The sequence below is a fragment of the Toxorhynchites rutilus genome, chromosome 2 (genome assembly GCF_029784135.1).
Source record: "Toxorhynchites rutilus septentrionalis strain SRP chromosome 2, ASM2978413v1, whole genome shotgun sequence".
NCBI lineage: Eukaryota > Metazoa > Arthropoda > Insecta > Diptera > Culicidae > Toxorhynchites > Toxorhynchites rutilus.
The window spans coordinates 189,259,584-189,280,240 of NC_073745.1; the positions used below are offsets into that span (position 1 = coordinate 189,259,584).

Genomic DNA, 20,657 nt, shown 5'->3' on the forward strand with positions numbered 1-20,657 from the left:
ACATCCACCTGCTCACTCACACATCCATACACGATGGATGGTATTCAGACGGATTGCTATATCAAAGCAACCGTCGAACTCTCCCCTATCAAGTGCGAATGTGTTGAATGAACGTTTTCAGCGGTGAGCGTTCCCCGTGAACACTGTTGTTTAATTACGGGGCGATGGATATCTAATGTATAGGACGAAAAAGAAAGCCGAAATGTCATATGACATTTTTAGTTCGACGGTTGTTTGACTGTTCATTTTATGATGTTAATTAATGACACAGCACATACGTCTCCATGAACAGTCATACGATGGTGACCATTAGCAACATTGATCACGTGTATTTTATTACCGGCAAAATCCCTTTTCCGTGTCTATTTGGTGGAGTCCGCTTCGCGCAAAGTGGTTCTGCCCACAGGTTATGGGCCCAGTAGACGAATAGTTCAGAAAATATTGAGATTTAGTTTTGTTTAATTCGGCGTGTGCTTGCGAGTGAAAAATTAGGTGTTAACAATTTTTTGTGCAAGTAGCAAAATGGCGGATAATACCAAAGTTAATTTTCCAAAGTTGGGCTCGAGCAACTGGGGTTCGTGGAAACAGCGGATGGAGTGGTTGCTCGAGAGAGAAGACTTATGGGATGTGATTTGTTTGGCCAAACCGCAGGATCCGGAACCGGAATGGTTGGCACGCGATCGGAAGGCTCGTGCAAATATTGGTCTTTTTCTGGAGAAGAGCCAATTCAAGATCGTGCAAGGTACGGACAGTGCGCGCGGTATGTGGCATGCTCTGCAAGAGCACGATATGGACAAGCATTTGACGGGAATGGAAGAACTGTTTGCTAAGCTGGCTGCCGCGGGTCAGAATTTAGAAGAATCGTTAAAAATTGCGATGATTTTTAAAAGTGTTCCGTAATCGTATCGTGGCTTGGTACAAAGCCTGCAGTGTCGTGGTGATGCTGATTGGACAGTGGTTTCCGTCAAGGCTAGGCTGTTGGATGAATTCCGGCAGAGGCAGCAGCGAGGTGAATATCTTTCGACGGGTGAGAAAGCGATGAAATTGGCCGCGAATAGCAGCAAAGAAGAGCGGCGTTGTTTCTACTGTAAACAGCCGGGTCATATAAAGGTGCAGTGTAAAAAGTGGTTAGCGAAAAACAGTGGTAGCGATAAAAATCAAGGGCCAAAGGGCGATAAGCCGAAAGATGGCAATCCAAAGGCGAAGCAAGCGCAGGGAACGGGTGGCTCGGTATGTTTTATGGCTGGTTATGCAATGGCGGGTAGCTGGATTATCGATAGTGGCGCTACGGCGCATATGACAAGTGATCGTGCATTTTTCAAATCGCTGCGTACAAGTGTAGAGTCAAATGTTACTCTTGCCGATGGTAATAAAACCAAAGTGAATGGTATTGGTGATGGTGTTATTTTCGGTGAAGATAGACGGGGCAGTCCAGTGGAAATCAAGCTTACAAATGTGGTTTTTGTGCCTGAGCTGGACGGAGGTCTTATATCCGTTTCCTCCAATAGTTGAAAGGAAGGCGAAACGGCCACTCGAGTTGATCCACACAGATCTTTGTGGACCAATGGAAACCACTACTCCCTCGGGAAACCGGTACATTATGACCTTGATAGATGACTTCAGCCGTTTCACCACCGTATATCTACTCAAGAGTAAGGATGAAGCTACTGCTAGGATCAAGGAATTTGTGCGTCGCTGTGAGAATTGTTTCGGAAGGAAACAGTCGTCATACGGTCGGATGGAGGCGGAGAATACATCGGCCGGGAGCTGCGAATTTTTTATGAAAATGAGGGAATTAGGGCGCAGTACACACCGCAGCAGAACGGAGTAGCCGAGCGTAAAAATCGGTCACTGCAAGAGATGGCGATATGCATGCTGGCGGACGCTGAGCTTCAAAAGCTGTATTGGGGCGAAGCGGTAATGACAGCTTCGTATATACAGAACAGTATTCCATCGCGTGTAATCGGAAAAACACCGTACGAGCTGTGGATGAACAGTAAGCCAGATTTGGCGTGCACGTTCCGGATGCTAGGCGCTCGAAATTGGATCACAAAGCAGTTAAACTCAGATTTGTCGGGTATTCGGAGAAGCATAAGGGTTATCGCTTCCTTGACACTTCTACGAATCGCATTACCATCAGTCGGGATGCGAAGTTTATGGAGTTAAAGCATGGCTCGGAGATGATGTTAAAATAAACGGATCCAGTTGCAGTTGTTAATTCGGACAACGAAATAGAAATTTCGCTGAATACAAGTGAAGTTCAGAACGATGTTTTGGAAACGGAGTCGTCCCCAGGTGATCGGGATAGCTTCTCAGAAATCGAAGGTTTTGTCAGCGCTGATGATAGTTCGGATGAATTTCCTCGTAAAAGTGACGGTGCACGTGCGCAGGAGGAGCAAGAAACGCGTCGGCAAAATAGGCGAACAAGAGGTGTACTATCACAACGATTATGTGACTTCGTGGTGGGGGCCGCTAAAAGCGTAACGATAGAGCCTACTGTTTATCACCAAGGCGCCTCTATATATACCAGGTGAAACAATCATATGAAATGCACTTTCAGCCATATTGCAAATGCTGTCGGTATTATTTACAAACAGCATCAGAACGTTGCCGGCGGCTCTCTACAAACTGCTACGACGCTTATTCGAACGATGCCTACTATTGGTGTGTTGCAAAATTTTTGGAAAGGATGGATCAATACTTATGCACTGCTTTCGGGGCCACATGTATATATTAAACAGTGGTCGGTAAATGGCTGAATACAGCGAACATATAACTCATTATGATGATCCATTTATGATGGTAGCCTATGATTCAGCAACTCCTATCTCTACCTCCCCGTGGTACCGACTGGGATACGAGCAACCTTCGGAAAGATCGAGTAACCAACCTCGGTGGGACCTTAGGTCGTATGCAGACAGAGAAGGGGGCACTCGGGCCCCAAAGCTTAAGGTGTGTATACGATCCGTGCCGATAGCTGAATGGTGGAAGGGGCGATACAAATATGAAGCCGCGAACGGACCCTGTGGGGTACCGGGGCAAACCTCACAGTAATGTTGCCCTTGCTGTGGTATGGCAGGGTAGTCCACAGTCGACCATATATTTTCCCTAGCGACTCGTGGGAACCACATGAAAAGCAAAACCAACCCAATGCGAAGATCGAAGCGTATTCATCACCCTAAGAAGTGTCCTTGTTGTGTGAACTCAGTGGCATCGTCTTCCTCATCGTCATCATCGTCCTCATCATCATCGTCCTCGTCCTCATCGCTATCCCCTTCTCCGGTTATAGATATAAATCCGGATGAAGAATCGAAGAGCGAGCAGCAGTGGTCTGACCACCCATTAGCACCGTCATCGCCATCCGAAATGACACAAGACCCACTGTACGAAGAATCGAAGAGCGAGCAGCAATGGTCTGACCACCCATTAGCATCGCCATCGTCATCCGAAATGACACAAGACCCACTACACGTGGAATCGAATAGTGAGCAGCAATGGTCTGACCACCCCTTAGCAACGCCACCCTTATCAGTATCATGGGAACCACTAGCATCGTCATCCAGAGTGATGCTAGAGCAACTACCCCAGTCCCCTTCTGTAGACATAGAGTCTGTTCCCGCTGGGCGCACTGCTACATCTAAGCGTTTCACGGTGTTACCTCGACTTAATCCCGCTAACGGCTGTCAAACACCCACAAACGGTTCATAGGATGACAACCGGAAAGAAAGAAAAATAATCTCCACCATTAGAAAGTCATAAACAGAGTAGTTGTCAGTGAAAAGATATAAATTGAGTTTCTTTGATTAAAAATTGTTAGTGGAATACTAAATTGGCTCCACGTAAGTAAATTGGAATAACTATTGGTTATTTGTTCACAAGTGTAGATTGAATTTTAGATCGTCCTATTAGTTAGAGCTATCTTGGAGATCCCGCGTGATAAGAATTTGTACTCGCTATCACCGAAAGTGTGAGTAAAAAATGTATATCTAACCTAAAACAGAAATGGAAAATTGAAATATATTTACAGTTAAAAGCTGCGCAAAACAAACAGATTCTGTTTCTGTGCTGCTGAGAACCCGGTAAATAGTGAGATTACTCCTTGGACTTTTTTCCTCGCTTCCGCTCGCCGTAACACAACTTTTAAACTTTCGTGACGATGAGTGCGAAAGAAGCCGATGCGAATCAAGGTGCGGATAAATCGCTGTCGCAAACGCCGGAAAAGCCGAATACGGGAGGCTGCGTCAATTGCTCGCGCCCCGATAGCTACGACAATTTCGTCCAATGTGACCAGTGTGATGGCTGGTGGCACATGCGCTGTGCGGGTGTGACCGAATCAATCGCGGAGAGGCCCTGGACGTGCCGTAATTGTCTACCTTTGTCTGTTCACAGCAAGGCGACAAACCGGTCGGCTCAGATTGCTCTGAGACTGAAGAAGCTGGAGGAGGAGCGCGCAATTCAACAGCGTGCGGCTGAGGCCGAGAAAAGGGCCATCGAGCAAGAGAGGAAACTCATGCAGGAGAAGTTTGCTCTGATGGAGGAGCAGCTTGAAGATGAACGGGAGAAAGCTAGCAACCGTAGCCAGGTGAGTCGACGATCGAGGGAACAACGAGTGACCGAATGGGTGCAGCAGCAGTCCTCGGATGAAGCAGCTGTAGAAGGAGTACCGGAGCAAGGCGCAGAAACCGGACCCAATCCTTCCGTTACGGAGCATCAGGCAGAGCCCATCCCAGTGAAGGAACCACCGATGCAGCGTGGAGAAATTCGGGTAGATCCGTCGAAACAACCGGAATCAGCAGCGGAACACAGGCGCGATTCCTAAAACGGTTCCGAATCGTCAAATCATTCCGACGACGTCTGTAGGTAATCCTATCCCCTCTGAACCCCCCACACTGCCACCAGGTAAGCCACCAAAAATTATTCTACCAAAAGAGAAAAAATTAAATGAAAATAAAATTCAAATAAACGATTATAAAGATATGCTAGAGAAATTGGGATCTATTAGCCCGATACTCCTAAACATGAGTCGGGCTGAACCTGTTGGGGCTAAGCCTGTTTCTCAAGGCCCACCCCCCTCTACGTTTCCTCTCTCCACACCACCAGAGAGGAACGGAGATCAATTTGCTCCTCAAGCCAATACAGGTCCAAATAATAACGATTTACATTCTAATGTACGTTCTATTCCGGCACCAAGAATGCCTGAAACTGGTCCTTCCCCCTCGCAGTTGGCCGCTCGACAAATTATGCCCCGCGACCTTCCCCCTTTCGCCGGTAACCCCGCGGACTGGCCTATATTTATTAGTTCGTTTGTCAATACAACCGCCGCGTGTGGATATTCCAGTGTTGAAAACTTAACCCGACTACAACGATGCCTGAAAGGTGCAGCGTATGAAGCAGTAAGAAGCCGTCTCCTTCTCCCGGAATCAGTGCCGCAGGTCATCAACACTCTTCAGCTTCTCTATGGACGTCCGGAACTCCTGATCAATGTGCTGTTGGATAAGGTGAGATCGACTCCAGCACCTAAGGCGGAACGTCTAGAAACGCTCATCGAGTTTGGAATGGCAGTACAGAGCTTGTGTGACCATTTGGAGGCAGCAGGTCAACAGTCCCACCTGATGAACCCGTGTTTGCTGATGGAGCTGGTGGAAAAGTTGCCCGCACATGTGAAAATGGAGTGGGCGAGTTTCATGCAGCGATTTCCTGAGGTGAACCTTAAGACTTTCGGAACCTTCATGGACGGCATTGTGGTATCGGCCAGCAAGGTAACCCGATATACTGGAGGATACGGAAAAGGAGCCAGCGTGGACAAGTCAACAACGAAGAACAGAGGGTCGATCAACACGCATGTTAGCCAACCGGAAGTACCGAAGAAAGAGGATAAGCCATGTGGTGTTTGCAAGCGGCGAGGGCATCGGGTACGGGACTGCGACAACTTTAAAGCGCTCTCTGTCGACGACCGGTGGAAGACAGCGCAGGACAACGAACTTTGTCGCAGCTGCTTAAATGCGCACGGCAGAAGGAGTTGTCGAAGTGCAACCCAGTGTGGAATCAACGGATGCCCTTTCCGCCACCACCCACTACTGCATTCCAACCGTAGTAATCGACCTTCCAGTGGATCAACAGCGCCCAGGGTAGCGTACAATATCGAAACTGCGGGAAATCATGCACATCGTATGCAGGATCAATCGCTGCTTTTTCGTATAATTCCAGTGACGCTCTATGGACCGAAGAGAACAGTGAAAACCTTTGCATTCCTGGACGACGGCTCGTCCTTAACACTAGTAGAAGAGGAGCTTACAAACAAGATCGGTATCGACGGGATACCGGCACCATTGTGTCTAACCTGGACGGGGAATGTGTCCAGAATCGAAGCTGAATCGAAGCAGTTGCAGTTAGAGGTGTCCAGCGCTAACGGTGGAAAGCACCACCAACTGAAGAATGTGCGTACCGTGAAAAAACTAGCTCTGCCTGGTCAGACGTTGCGAATCAACGAGTTCGTGGACAGGTATAAGCATCTTCGCGGCCTCCCACTTTCCGGATACGAGAACGCAGTACCTCAGCTGCTGATAGGAGTCAACAACTTACGGTTTACATTACCGTTGAAGGTGAAAGAAGGTGATTCCAACGAACCAGTTGCCATGAAAACCCGTCTGGGCTGGTGTGTATACGGGGGGATCGATACTTCGTAGACCAATGCCGTCAATTTCCACGCTTGTGATTGTGACTCGGATCGTGCACTGCACGAACTGGTGAAGGATTATTTCACTCTAGAGGACGTCGGTTCCAGACCGAAGAATGAATTGCTGTCAGCCGATGACAGGAGGGCTCAGCATATTCTGGAGAAGACCACTACACGGGTGGGCAATCAATTTGAGACAGGGCTGTTATGGAGGTACGACGAAGTTGAATTTCCGGATAGCTACGGAATGGCTTTACGAAGACTGGAGTGTCTAGAACGTCGGATGGTGAGGAATCCATTATTAAAAGAGAAAATTCACCGTCAAATTGAAGAGTACCAGCAGAAAGGTTACACGCATCGAGCTAACGAGGAGGAGGTAAAAGCAGTCGATCCTAGAAGAGTCTGGTACCTACCGCTGGGAGCGGTAGTGAATCCAAAGAAGCCGGAAAAGGTCCGGCTCATCTGGGATGCCGCAGCTGTAGTGGATGGAATCTCCCTCAACGCAATGCTTCTCAAAGGCCCGGATCAGCTCACATCATTGCCAGCTGTATTGTCGCGGTTTCGCCAGTTTGCGGTGGCAGTCGCCGCCGATATTCAAGAGATGTTCCATCAGTTGCGGATCCGTGGAATAGATCGACACTCGCTGCGTTTCTTGTTTCGTGAAGATCCAACCGTTACACCAGATGTCTATGTTATGGACGTGGCTACATTCGGGGCTACCTGCTCCCCAGCATCGGCGCAGTATGTCAAGAACAGGAATGCCGCAGACTTTGCCGACAAGTATCCAAGAGCTGTCGAAGGGATAATAGAAAACCACTACGTTGACGACTACCTCGATAGCTTTGGTACAGTAGCGGAAGCAGTGCAGATATCGGAGCAAGTGAGGGCGATCCATAGCAAAGGAGGCTTTCTGCTACGAAACTGGCAGTCAAACAGTGCTACCGTGAAGCAGCAATTGGGTGAAACCACAGTCTCCTCTAACAAACATTTGTTTCATGATAAAACAGCAGAAAACGGACGCGTATTGGGCATGCTGTGGTTAACGGACGAAGATTGCCTAAGCTTTAGCGTACAGCTGAAGGAAGACGTGCAGCGAATCCTGAAAAGTGAATCCCGTCCTACGAAGAGACAAGTTCTACGTTGTCTCATGAGTTTTTTCGATCCACTGGGCCTCTTGAGCGCTCTCATGGTCTACGGCAAGATCTTGCTACAAGACATATGGCGCGCTGGAACTCAATGGGATGAGCAGATCAGTGAAGACCACGAGGAGCGATGGCGGAGCTGGACTGCCGTGTTACAGCGGATTTCGACCGTAAAAGTTCCCCGATGCTATTTCCCGAACGCTACCCTGCAGTGCTACCGTCAGCTGCAGTTGCACATCTTCGTGGACGCGAGCGAGGCTGCGTATGCAGCGGTAGCGTATTTTCGAATCGTCGAAACAAATGGTACGTCAAGATGCGCCCTGGTGACGGCAAAAACCAAGGTTGCGCCCCTGAAACACCTGTCCATTCCACGGTTGGAGCTACAGGCTGCTGTACTTGGAACTCGATTGATGCGTTTTATTCTGGAGTCCCACACCGTAATAATAACCGAGCGGTACATGTGGTCGGACTCTACAATAGTTTTGGCATGGCTTAGAGCGGATCCCCGCAAGTATAAGCAGTACGTAGCCTGCAGAATTGGGGAAATACTGGAACAGACGGATGTGAACGAGTGGTGGTGGGTACCTTCGAAGAATAACCCAGCGGATTACGCCACGAAATGGGGAAGCGGTCCATCTGTGGACGTTAAGGGTGTTTGGTTCCAGGGACCATCTTTTTTGTACCAACCGATGGAAGAGTGGCCGAAGCAGAAAGTGCCGTTACCAATGGTGGAAGAAGAGTTTCGTCCATGCAACGTTCATGTGGAAGCGGCTGTACCAACGGCGGTGATTGATTGCGAGCGTTTCTCTAAGTGGGAACGTCTACTGAGAGCAACGGCCTACGTGCATCGCTACGTGGGGAACCTGAAACGAAGCATCTACGGTGAGGCGAAAAATACAGATTTCCTCACTCAAGAGGAGCTGCAGCAAGCAGAAGTGATGCTGATTGTGATGGCACAACGACAGCGGTTCTCAGACGAACTTGCGGTGCTCTCACGTGATCGTGACCGACCCAGAACCGAACGAGTGGGTTTAAGCAAAGCCAGCTCGCTGTACCAACTGACACCATTCGTCGATGAAACCGGTATTATGAGAGTGGATGGACGGATAGGAGCAGCCGCAAATGTATGCTTCGAGGCGAAGTACCCTGCAATTCTTCCCAAGAAACACCGACTGACAGAGCTTATAATAGAAGCGTATCACCGAAAGTTCCAGCACGCCAATTCAGAGACCGTGGTGAACGAGATAAGACAGCGATACTATGTTTCTCACCTACGAGCAGTCGTCCGCAAGATCGGGAGCGAATGTAACGTGTGCAAGCAGCTTCGAGCGACTCCTCATGTTCCACGCATGGCATCCCTTCCTCCAGCCCGCTTAGCTTCGTTCACGAGGCCTTTTACCTACGTTGGCCTAGATTTCTTTGGACCCTTAGTTGTGAAAGTGGGGCGTAGCAATGCGAAACGGTGGGTTGCGCTTTTCACTTGCCTTACAATCCGTGCGGTGCATTGTGAGTTAGTATTCAGTTTATCAACCGACGCCTGCCTGAAGAGTATTCGTCGTTTTGTGTGTCGCCGAGGCGCCCCGGCCGAAATTCATTCTGATAATGGCACTAATTTCTGTGGCGCGGAGCGGGTGTTGGTGGGACAGATCCAGCAGGGACTTGCTGCGACGGTAACCAGTACGACAACCAAATGGCTGTTCATTCCGCCTACAGCCTCCCATATGGGCGGCGCATGGGAGCGCATGGTGCGCTCGGTGAAGCAGGCGATGATGGGTGCCTATAACAGCCATCGAAAGCTCGACGACGAATCGCTGAACACGTTGATCATTGAAGCGGAAGCCATTGTTAACAGCCGTCCCCTCACTTATTTGCCATTGGACGCAGAGGAAAGCGAGGCTCTATCTCCGAACCACTTCCTGTTAGGAAGCTCGAGCGGAGTTCAGCAACCTGTGGCGGAACCGACGGATAGTTCAGAAGCATTGAAGAATTCCTGGAGCATGATACAGCATCAACTGGATTGCTTCTGGAGGCGATGGATCCGGGAGATGCTGCCAACGCTGACCAAGAGGACAAAATGGTTCGGGGAAGAGAGGATGATTAGTGACGGAGACCTGGTGTTCATCATAGACGACGGTAAGCGGAATGACTGGACCAGGGGAAGAGTGATGGAGGTTATACCGGGGGCCGACGGTCGGATTAGGCAAGCAATAGTAAGAACTGCGAGGGGGTTACTCCGTAGACCTGCTTCGAAGCTAGCTATCTTGGATATTGGTGGTAAAACTGGGACCGGTGGCCAGTGTTACGGGGGGGAGGATGTTCCCGCTGGGCGCACTGCTACATCTAAGCGTTTCACGGTGTTACCTCGACTTAATCCCGCTAACGGCTGTTAAACACCCACAAACGGTTCATAGGATGACAACCGGAAAGAAAGAAAAATAATCTCCACCATTAGAAAGTCATAAACAGAGTAGTTGTCAGTGAAAAGATATAAATTGAGTTTCTTTGATTAAAAATTGTTAGTGGAATACAAAATTGGCTCCACGTAAGTAAATTGGAATAACTATTGGTTATTTGTTCACAAGTGTAGATTGAATTTTAGATCGTCCTATTAGTTAGAGCTATCTTGGAGATTCCGCGTGATAAGAATTTGTACTCGCTATCACCGAAAGTGTGAGTAAAAAATGTATATCTAACCTAAAACAGAAATGGAAAATTGAAATATATTTACAGTTAAAAGCTGCGCAAAACAAACAGATTCTGTTTCTGTGCTGCTGAGAACCCGGTAAATAGTGAGATTACTCCTTGGACTTTTTTCCTCGCATCCGCTCGCCGTAACAGAGTCGTTTGATACACAGCAGACGATCCAATTAGACTCTCTGAAAGAACTCAGAGTTGTCCTAGAGCCGATAGATGCTAGTCAATATGATATACAAACCATAAGACTATCTAGAACTGAAACAAGAATGTTCATCTTGCACCACTACGACATGGGTGATTCAGTGTCGGACACCCTCTTGGCATTGAATTCCACATATGGACAAACTGTTGCTCGTAGAACGGTTACGATGTGGTACAAAAGGTTCGATACCGACAGGAACTGCGCGGATCGTCCACGCAAAGGCCGTCCGAAGGCAATCGATAACACAGCAACACTGCTTGCTGATGTGAAACAAAACAGCCAGCAATCTACGAGGTCTATGGCCCAGAAATACAACTGTTCGGCAGCGACTGTTATGCGAACGTTGCATAAACTAAACTATGTGCCAAAAAGAATGGGATACCACCCACACAAGCTAGACCCAGTCAACCTTGCAAAGCGAGTGAAACTAGCCCAACGACTACTCAGACAAAGTGAACGAGACCAGGGTATGCTCGATAATTTGGTCACTTGTGATGAATCTAAGATACCCATGTTTGCGCCTCACAGAGGCATACATTGGATCGTAAAAGGCGCCATGCCGAAGACAATCGCCAAAGACAGGATGAATCGCAAGTGGAACATGCTCTGTGTGTTTTGGGATCGACGAGGCATTATACACTGGGAATTGCTAGACAAGGGTGTATCTGTTAACCGTAAACGATATCAGAAGCAGCTGGAAAAGGTGGCTGGTATACTGGGAGTGAGTAAACATAGGCCGGTACCCCTACTACACGATAACGCTCCGTGCCATAGGGCACATGAAACGATAGATAAGGCTTGGGATTTAACATATTGAACCATCCTTCTTACTCACCAGACATCAGTCCATCGGACTACCATTTATTCAGGTCATTGAGTAATAAGCTTAGGAATAAACTCTTCAGGACTAAGGATGAGATGAGCGCATTCCTAAAAGAGTTCTTCGATAGCAAGCCTCCTACGTTCTATGCCAGAGGCATAGATTCCCTACCTGCGAGGTGGAAGCGGGTCATAAAATACGGTGGTAAATACTGCTTCTAGGTTAGTGTTATGTCATGTATGTTATGTGTTGTGTATCGTCCAATAAAAAAGAGAGAAGCCCCCCTAAATGTGTGGGGCTTCTCTCTTTTTTATTAAATTCCCCTGCGCTTAATCTATGCAACACGCATTACATCTGGTTCTACGGCTAAGTCCCAGAAACGAGGTCATAAGTCGAAAAAATTCTAAGTCCGAACAATATTCTAAGTCCAAGAAATATGTTCCCGGATCACCCCCCATCGGAATCCGACCCACACCCGGCACTGGTACTGATTACGGTGTCCCAAGTTGCCCCGATCGAACGAGGTGTCTCTGCTAGCGGTATAAGCTGTGCACCATGTCCTGGAATGCAAAGTAGCATGTTTTGGAAAAGTCCCCCCCCCCAGCACAGCACAGCACAACAGTTTGTTCAATTTCTCACTGCGCGACCCAGCACGCAGTACGTGTAACAATGCCCCATCAGCATCGGCGCGGCACAGTAGCTTGTGCAGTATTGCCCTTGCGATGCGCTATGTGATGGGCGGGTGCGTCGTGTCCCGTAAGAGAGAAGTCCCACCGTGGTAGCTTAGTGCTGCCGGCGCTGGCGGCTTCTCTCTTTTTTCATTAAATCGCATTGCGCCTGGTAGTATGCAATCGTGCGTGTGTGTGAAATCATCCCATGGCCGGGAATAACAACTGTCAAGTGTTGTCCCCCAGCACAACACAGCACACAACAGTCTGCGCGAGCCAACGCCCGCAGTACGCAGCATCGGCGATAAGTACGATAATGCTATAACACCAAGTGCGTGTGTGAAGCCATTCCCCTCGCTGGATATTACTTTACTTTTTTTTATTTCATCCTGCGCCTGGTAGTATGCAACCGCGTGTGTGTGTGAAACCATTCCATGTCCTGGAATGACAAGTCTCAAGTGCACAACACCCGCACACCAGCACCCGCAGTACGCAATGTGTAAAACACTGCCCCGCCGACAATAACACTAAGTCCCAGAAAGCGTCCAAGTCCGCCCAGCATACAGCACACAACAGCGCTGCGCGAGCCAACCCCCGCAGTACGCAATGTATAAAACACTGCCCCGCCGACAATAACACTAAGTCCCAGAAAGCGTCCACGTCCCGGAATGCAAAGTGTCAAGTGTTGGAAAAGTCCCCCGCACAGCGCACACAACACAACAGCGCAACGGTTTGTTGAATTTCTCACTGCGCAAGCCAGCACTCGCAGTACGAAATGTGTATAACGCTGCCCCGTCGGCAATAACACCAAGACCCGGAAAGCGTCCACGTCCCGGAATGCAAAGTGTCAAGTGTTGGAAAAGTCCCCCGCACAGCGCACACAACACAACAGCGCAACGGTTTGTTGAATTTCTCACTGCGCAAGCCAGCACTCGCAGTACGAAATGTGTATAACGCTGCCTCGTCGGCAATAACACCAAGACCCGGAAAGCGTCCACGTCCCGGAATGCAAAGTGTCAAGTGTTGGAAAAGTCCCCCGCACAGCGCACACAACACAACAGCGCAACAGTTTGTTTAATTTGTCACTGCGCAAGCCAGCACTCGCAGTACGCAGTATGTGCATCGGTCCGGCACTGGTATTAAGCCCAATTCGATAACACAATAACACCAAGGCAACATCGAGGGTAAGAATGCGCGTGTCAAGTGTGATGAAAAGTCTCCCCCACACAGCGCACACAACACAACAGCGCAACAGTTTGTTTAATTTCTCACTGCGCGAGCCAGCACTCGCAGTACGCAGTGTGTGCATCGGCCCGGCACTGGTATTAAGTCCAATTCGATAATACAATAACACCAAGCCAACATCAAGCACAGCACAGCACAACAGTTTGTTTTATTTCTCACCCGCAGTATTACATCGACAACGGCGCGTACATGACTATTGAAAAAAAAAACAACACATTCATACATTGGTCACACATCATCATCTTTACCTACGGGAAAACTGAAACTGTTGGAAAAAAGTTCAACTATTGAAAAAATGTCAACTATTGAAACAAGTAACCAACTATTGAAACAACCAACACCTTAGGCACGGCCCAAGTACAAGTACGAGTTCAATAGTAGGGTTACCCCCCATCGGAATATGACCGACACCCGGCACTGGTACCGATTGCGGTGCGTGAACATTTCCCGACCCAGCATGGTGTCTCGGCTAGCGGTACAAGTCTATCCAAGGCACTCCTATAACGATGCCCCCAGTGTGGTATATACCCATACCGAGGCAACGTTGGTATGACCATGTTTACACTATTGTGGGGAAAGTTGGTGAGTGAAAAGTTTGAGGCATAACTTGCGAAGCTTGTATGGATGTTCGGTAGTACGATGCCGTACGGGTGGGGTCAAGTTACTGTCGGTAGGGTCGAACGTCTATCGAATCCAGTGAGTCTGGTCGGCACCCGGAAGGGTAAACCTTTTGAGCTTGTATCGAATTCAGTGAGTTTCGTGTGTCGAACCCCTACCCTCACTACGTGGTGAGACGTACGTACTCCAGTGTGTGGTGTCGTGTCGTGCGTTGAACGTCGAAGGGGCATAAGGCGATTGTGACTTTCTCGTGTGCCATGCGAACCCTGTGCAGTACGGTGTGTCGAACATTGAAATACCTCCCATGTAAGACGCATCGCATCAGTGCAGCTAGTAGCACCACACGGGTAGTTACCGCTCTCTCGCTCCGAGTTTTTTTTCTCCCTTGTTATGCCTCCTCAGCGTATGCTGTAGGTATGCAGTAGGGGAAAAAAAGCGTGCGCTCGCTCGCTCGTCTGTGTGTGTTGGGTCGTTTACATCAATGTGGTGCAGCTACCTCGTGATAAGCGAGCGTGGACATGTGCACAATACCCCCTCTCACGCTTTTATGCGTGCTAGTAATTGTGTATGGGAATCTTTTGGCTAGTGTATGGCTATCGTGTATGCGAACGAGGAACGAATTTACCGAGGATGAACGTTGTGGTGATGTTGTGCGAAGTTAATATACACCCCTATCGAATTGTTTGCGGGCCGGCGTGCCGCGCATCCATCAGTAGATAGTGATAGTGAATTCTGGTTGATCCTACCAGTAATATACGCTTGTCTCAAAGGTTAAGCCATGCATGTCTAAGTACAAACAGATTTAATGTGAAACCGCATAAGGCTCAGTATAACAGCTATAATTTACAAGATCATACAACTAGTTACTTGGATAACTGTGGAAAATCTAGAGCTAATACATGCAAAATGCAGGGACCTCGCGGAACCTGTGCAATTATTAGGCAAACCAATCGTCCCCCTTCACAGGGCCGTGACGCTTGAGTTGAAATCTGGATAATTCCGCTGATCGTACGGTCTCGCACCGACGACGGATCTTTCAAATATCTGCCCTATCAACTATTGATGGTAGTATAGAGGACTACCATGGTTGCAACGGGTAACGGGGAATCAGGGTTCGATTCCGGAGAGGGAGCCTGAGAAATGGCTACCACATCCAAGGAAGGCAGCAGGCGCGTAAATTACCCAATCCCGGCACGGGGAGGTAGTGACGAGAAATAACAATATGAGACTCTTGAATGATGTCTCATAATTGGAATGAGTTGAGCATAAATCCTTCAACAAGGATCCAGTGGAGGGCAAGTCTGGTGCCAGCAGCCGCGGTAATTCCAGCTCCACTAGCGTATATTAAAATTGTTGCGGTTAAAACGTTCGAAGTTCATTCTTGTCCAGCACGGGTGCTACTCCTAATGTTGGCAGTAGGTCACTGGTATTGCTGCGACTATAAGACTGGGTGCACATACACGGTGGCACTTTGTGCCCTTTATCGGGTGCGGTGTTTCCACCTGCCCAGCTGCGATTACCTTGAACAAATTAGAGTGCTCTAAGCAGGCCACACAACGGCCGAGAATAATCTTGCATGGAATAATGGAATATGACCTCGGTCCTGGCGGCTGGTAAAGCCAGGGTACAGCGCAATCCAGTGCCAATTATTGGCCCTTCAGCTTCCGCCCTGGAACTCCTATCCTTACCTCCCCGAGGTACCGGCTGGGGTATGAGCAACCTTAGGAAAGATCGGGTAACCAACCCCGGTGGGACCTTTGGTCGTACGCAGACAAGGAAGGGGGAAAACGGGCCCCAAAAGTTAAGGTGTGATGCGACCCGTGCCGAGAGCTGAGTGGTGGAAGGGGCGATATAAATGAGAAGCCGTTAACGGAGCCTGTGGGGCACCGGGGCGCACCCCACAGTATGCAGCCCTTACCGTGTTACAGCAGGGCCCTGACGCGGAGGACCCCACCTTTCCCTAGCGACTCGTGGGAATCACATGGAGAATAATAAACAAAACCAACCAAAACAAAAAACTGTATCGACGATGAGCGGAGTAGGAGGTAAAACTTACCTCAGCCTTACGGCAGAAAAAACCGATGGAAAGATAACAAGAAACCCCTTCTTGATATCAAAAACGCTATCCAAACTAACGAAAGACATCATAGAAATAAAGTACATAAAAAGAGACACAAGCTTTCTGATTGTTCTAGAGAACAACAGAAACGCGGAAAAGCTACTAATGCTTAAAAGCTTAGTAAACGGAGAAAAGATAAAAGTAGAATACCACAAGAACCTGAACATTTCAAAATGTGTGGTCTACAGCGAAGAAATGATGGAAATGGAAACGAAAGAGATACAAGTTGAGCTAGCAGACCAAGGTGTGCTAAACGTACACAGAATCACTAGGAAAAACGAAAAGAGAGAAACGGTTAACACGCCTCTTCTTATCATTACGATCAATAGATCAGAGCCTCCGGAGCATCTGAAATGTGGTCTACTAAGACTTAAAACTAGACACTATTTCCCGAAACCAATGCAATGCTTTAAATGCTACAAATATGGGCATACACAGAAGAAATGCCAAAGAGAAGAAGCAAGGTGCAAAAAATGCTCGAAAGACCATATAAACGCATCTTGTGAAGAACCACCATATTGCATCAATTGTAAAGGGAATCATGGGCCTGGCGACAGAAACTGCCCATTTTACAAACGAGAGAACGATATACTAAAAATTAAAGTATCAAGAAACATACCATATGGGGAAGCAAAAAGAACGTACGTAAACACACAAAGACAAACAAAAAGTTACGCTGATGTAGCCAAAAGCCAAGTTCAGCAAAGATTGGTGGTAAACAATGAGGTCATAAACGAGAATAACGCTCTTAAGGCCCAGATCCAAGAACTGAAGCAACAGATAGAAGAATTGAAATCAATCATTACAGAGATGCAGAAGAACAACATGATAAACAAAATTGTTCAAAACGAAGCCGATCTGATAAAACCTTCAACCAGCCATAGCGCTCCTAAGGGCATAAGAACGAGCGAACCTAATAACAAAGCGAACAAAAAACAAAAAAAGAGGAAAGAGAAAAGATCCTCTGACTCCTCGCCTCCGTCAAGGAAAAACAAGAAAAGCGGAAACTTTTCCGACTCCGAAATGTCACAAAGTGACACAACGGAGTTATAGTGAAACCTTTAATATTCCATAATGAGCTATCACAAATTCACAAACGAAACACTAATACTACAATGGAACATCTTTGGCTTCCGAGGCAGACTACACGAGCTACAGCTACTAGTAAACGAACACTATCCATCCATCATTGCACTTCAAGAAACAATGATCCCCAACACAAACGTGTGCATAAACGGTAAACTACCAAAACAGTGTAGCATATTCTCCGCTGAGGCATATGCTCTCCATAAGGCAACCCAGGCTGCCAGAGAAGGTTCAATAATATTCACGGACTCGGCAAGCTGTCTGGCTGGGCTAGAAAGCGGAAACTGCGACCACCCATGGCTGAAGCAGGCCAAAGCAACAGCTTGGGAAAAAGATTCCTGCCCATACTGGGATTGAAGGCAACGAGAAAGCAGACTTTTTAGCCAACGAAGGTCGATCCAAGCCACTTGAAGACAGAACCATACCTAAGGAAGATGCCATCAGGTGGATCAAAGAAGCAATAAAGGACGAATGGAACAAAACCTGGTTCCACTGCAGAGAACAGAAACTCAGGAAAATTAAAGGCAGCGTAGAAAAATGGACCGAAGCAGACAACCCTAGGGACCAGAAGTTGCTTACTAGGCTCAGGATAGGCCACACCTGGATGACGCACAGCTCAATCATGAGCCAGAGACACCAAGATGGACCCACGTGCGAAACTTGTGGAACAGCTTTAACAGTAGAACATATCCTTGTGGAGTGTAGAAAGTACGACACTGAAAGACGGAAACATGGACTAGGAGACAACATCCAAATAATTCTGAAAAATAGCACTGAGAACATAAAAAGAACGTGTAATTTCATAAGAGACTGTATTTTGACTAATATGATCTAAGTTAGGGACTAGAGATAGGCCCACCATATCACGAATACTCAAAAAATGAAAAAGAGTGAACAGAGCAAAAAACGCCCGCTCAAAGTGATGGTGAACAGGAGTATAGGGAATATAGGGAATAATGTAAAAGAGATAAACTTAGGCGAATGACAGAGCAGCTAGTTACTGTAGAACAAATGTTAAAGCCTAATAAACAAGATATACACACACACCTCGGTCCTGGCTGGTAAAGCCAGGGTACAGCGCAATCCAGTGCCAATTATTGGCCCTTCAGCTTCCGCCCTGGAACTCCTATCCTTACCTCCCCGAGGTACCGGCTGGGGTATGAGCAACCTTAGGAAAGATCGGGTAACCAACCCCGGTGGGACCTTTGGTCGTACGCAGACAAGGAAGGGGGAAAACGGGCCCCAAAAGTTAAGGTGTGATGCGACCCGTGCCGAGAGCTGAGTGGTGGAAGGGGCGATATAAATGAGAAGCCGTTAACGGAGCCTGTGGGGCACCGGGGCGCACCCCACAGTATGCAGCCCTTACCGTGTTACAGCAGGGCACTGACGCGGAGGACCCCACCTTTCCCTAGCGACTCGTGGGAATCACATGGAGAATAATAAACAAAACCAACCAAAACAAAAAACTGTATCGACGATGAGCGGAGTAGGAGGTAAAACTTACCTCAGCCTTACGGCAGAAAAAACCGATGGAAAGATAACAAGAAACCCCTTCTTGATATCAAAAACGCTATCCAAACTAACGAAAGACATCATAGAAATAAAGTACATAAAAAGAGACACAAGCTTTCTGATTGTTCTAGAGAACAACAGAAACGCGGAAAAGCTACTAATGCTTAAAAGCTTAGTAAACGGAGAAAAGATAAAAGTAGAATACCACAAGAACCTGAACATTTCAAAATGTGTGGTCTACAGCGAAGAAATGATGGAAATGGAAACGAAAGAGATACAAGTTGAGCTAGCAGACCAAGGTGTGCTAAACGTACACAGAATCACTAGGAAAAACGAAAAGAGAGAAACGGTTAACACGCCTCTTCTTATCATTACGATCAATAGATCAGAGCCTCCGGAACATCTGAAATGTGGTCTACTAAGACTTAAAACTAGACACTATTTCCCGAAACCAATGCAATGCTTTAAATGCTACAAATATGGGCATACACAGAAGAATTGCCAAAGAGAAGAAGCAAGGTGCAAAAAATGCTCGAAAGACCATATCAACGCATCTTGTGAAGAACCACCATATTGCATCAATTGCAAAGGGAATCATGGGCCTGGCGACAGAAACTGCCCATTTTACAAACGAGAGAACGATATACTAAAAATTAAAGTATCAAGAAACATACCATATGGGGAAGCAAAAAGAACGTACGTAAACACACAAAGACAAACAAAAAGTTACGCTGATGTAGCCAAAAGCCAAGTTCAGCAAAGATTGGTGGTAAACAATGAGGTCATAAACGAGAATAACGCTCTTAAGGCCCAGATCCAAGAACTGAAGCAACAGATAGAAGAATTGAAATCAATCATTACAGAGATGCAGAAGAACAACATGATAAACAAAATTGTTCAAAACGAAGCCGATCTGATAAAACCTTCAACCAGCCATAGCGCTCCTAAGGGCATGAGAACGAGCGAACCTAATAACAAAGCGAACAAAAAACAAAAAAAGAGGAAAAAGAAAAGATCCTCTGACTCCTCGCCTCCGTCAAGGAAAAACAAGAAAAGCGGAAACTTTTCCGATTCCGAAATGTCACAAAGTGACACAACGGAGTTATAGTGAAACCTTTAATATTCCATAATGAGCTATCACAAATTCACAAACGAAACACTAATACTACAATGGAACATCTTTGGCTTCCGAGGCAGACTACACGAGCTACAGCTACTAGTAAACGAACACTATCCATCCATCATTGCACTTCAAGAAACAATGATCCCCAACACAAACGTGTGCATAAACGGTAGACTACCAAAACAGTGTAGCATATTCTCCGCTGAGGCATATGCTCTCCATAAGGCAACCCAGGCTGCCAGAGAAGGTTCAATAATATTCACGGACTCGGCAAGCTGTCTGGCTGGGCTAGAAAGCGGAAACTGCGACCACCCATGGCTGAAGCAGGCCAAAGCAACAGCTTGAGAAAAAGATTCCTGCCCATACTGGGATTGAAGGCAACGAGAAAGCGGACTTTTTAGCCAACGAAGGTCGATCCAAGCCACTTGAAGACAGAACCATACCTAAGGAAGATGCCATCAGGTGGATCAAAGAAGCAATAAAGGACGAATGGAACAAAACCTGGTTCCACTGCAGAGAACAGAAACTCAGGAAAATTAAAGGCAGCGTAGAAAAATGGACCGAAGCAGACAACCCTAGGGACCAGAAGTTGCTTACTAGGCTCAGGATAGGCCACACCTGGATGACGCACAGCTCAATCATGAGCCAGAGACACCAAGATGGACCCACGTGCGAAACTTGTGGAACAGCATTAACAGTAGAACATATCCTTGTGGAGTGTAGAAAGTACGACACTGAAAGACGGAAAC

At 47.4% G+C, this 20,657-nt stretch overlaps 2 protein-coding genes across 2 annotated transcripts; both read left to right on the forward strand.

The window, feature by feature from the left end:
- Positions 1–3,844: 3,844 nt before the first annotated feature.
- On the forward strand, positions 3,845–4,819 carry LOC129766537 (uncharacterized). Its single transcript, XM_055767110.1, has 2 exons — positions 3,845–3,967; positions 4,028–4,819. Exon 2 carries the CDS (start codon positions 4,157–4,159, stop codon positions 4,817–4,819), a length of 663 nt encoding a protein of 220 aa, XP_055623085.1. The 5' UTR covers positions 3,845–3,967; positions 4,028–4,156.
- Positions 4,820–6,923: 2,104 nt separating this feature from the next.
- On the forward strand, positions 6,924–10,208 carry LOC129766538 (uncharacterized). Its single transcript, XM_055767111.1, has one exon. It carries the CDS (start codon positions 6,924–6,926, stop codon positions 10,206–10,208), a length of 3,285 nt encoding a protein of 1,094 aa, XP_055623086.1.
- Positions 10,209–20,657: the final 10,449 nt, after the last annotated feature.

Coding starts and splice junctions, on each gene's coding strand:
- LOC129766537 (XM_055767110.1), top strand. CDS start 4,157: ATGAGTGCGAAAGAAGCCGATGCGAATCAAGGTGCGGATAAATCGCTG.
- LOC129766538 (XM_055767111.1), top strand. CDS start 6,924: ATGGCTTTACGAAGACTGGAGTGTCTAGAACGTCGGATGGTGAGGAAT.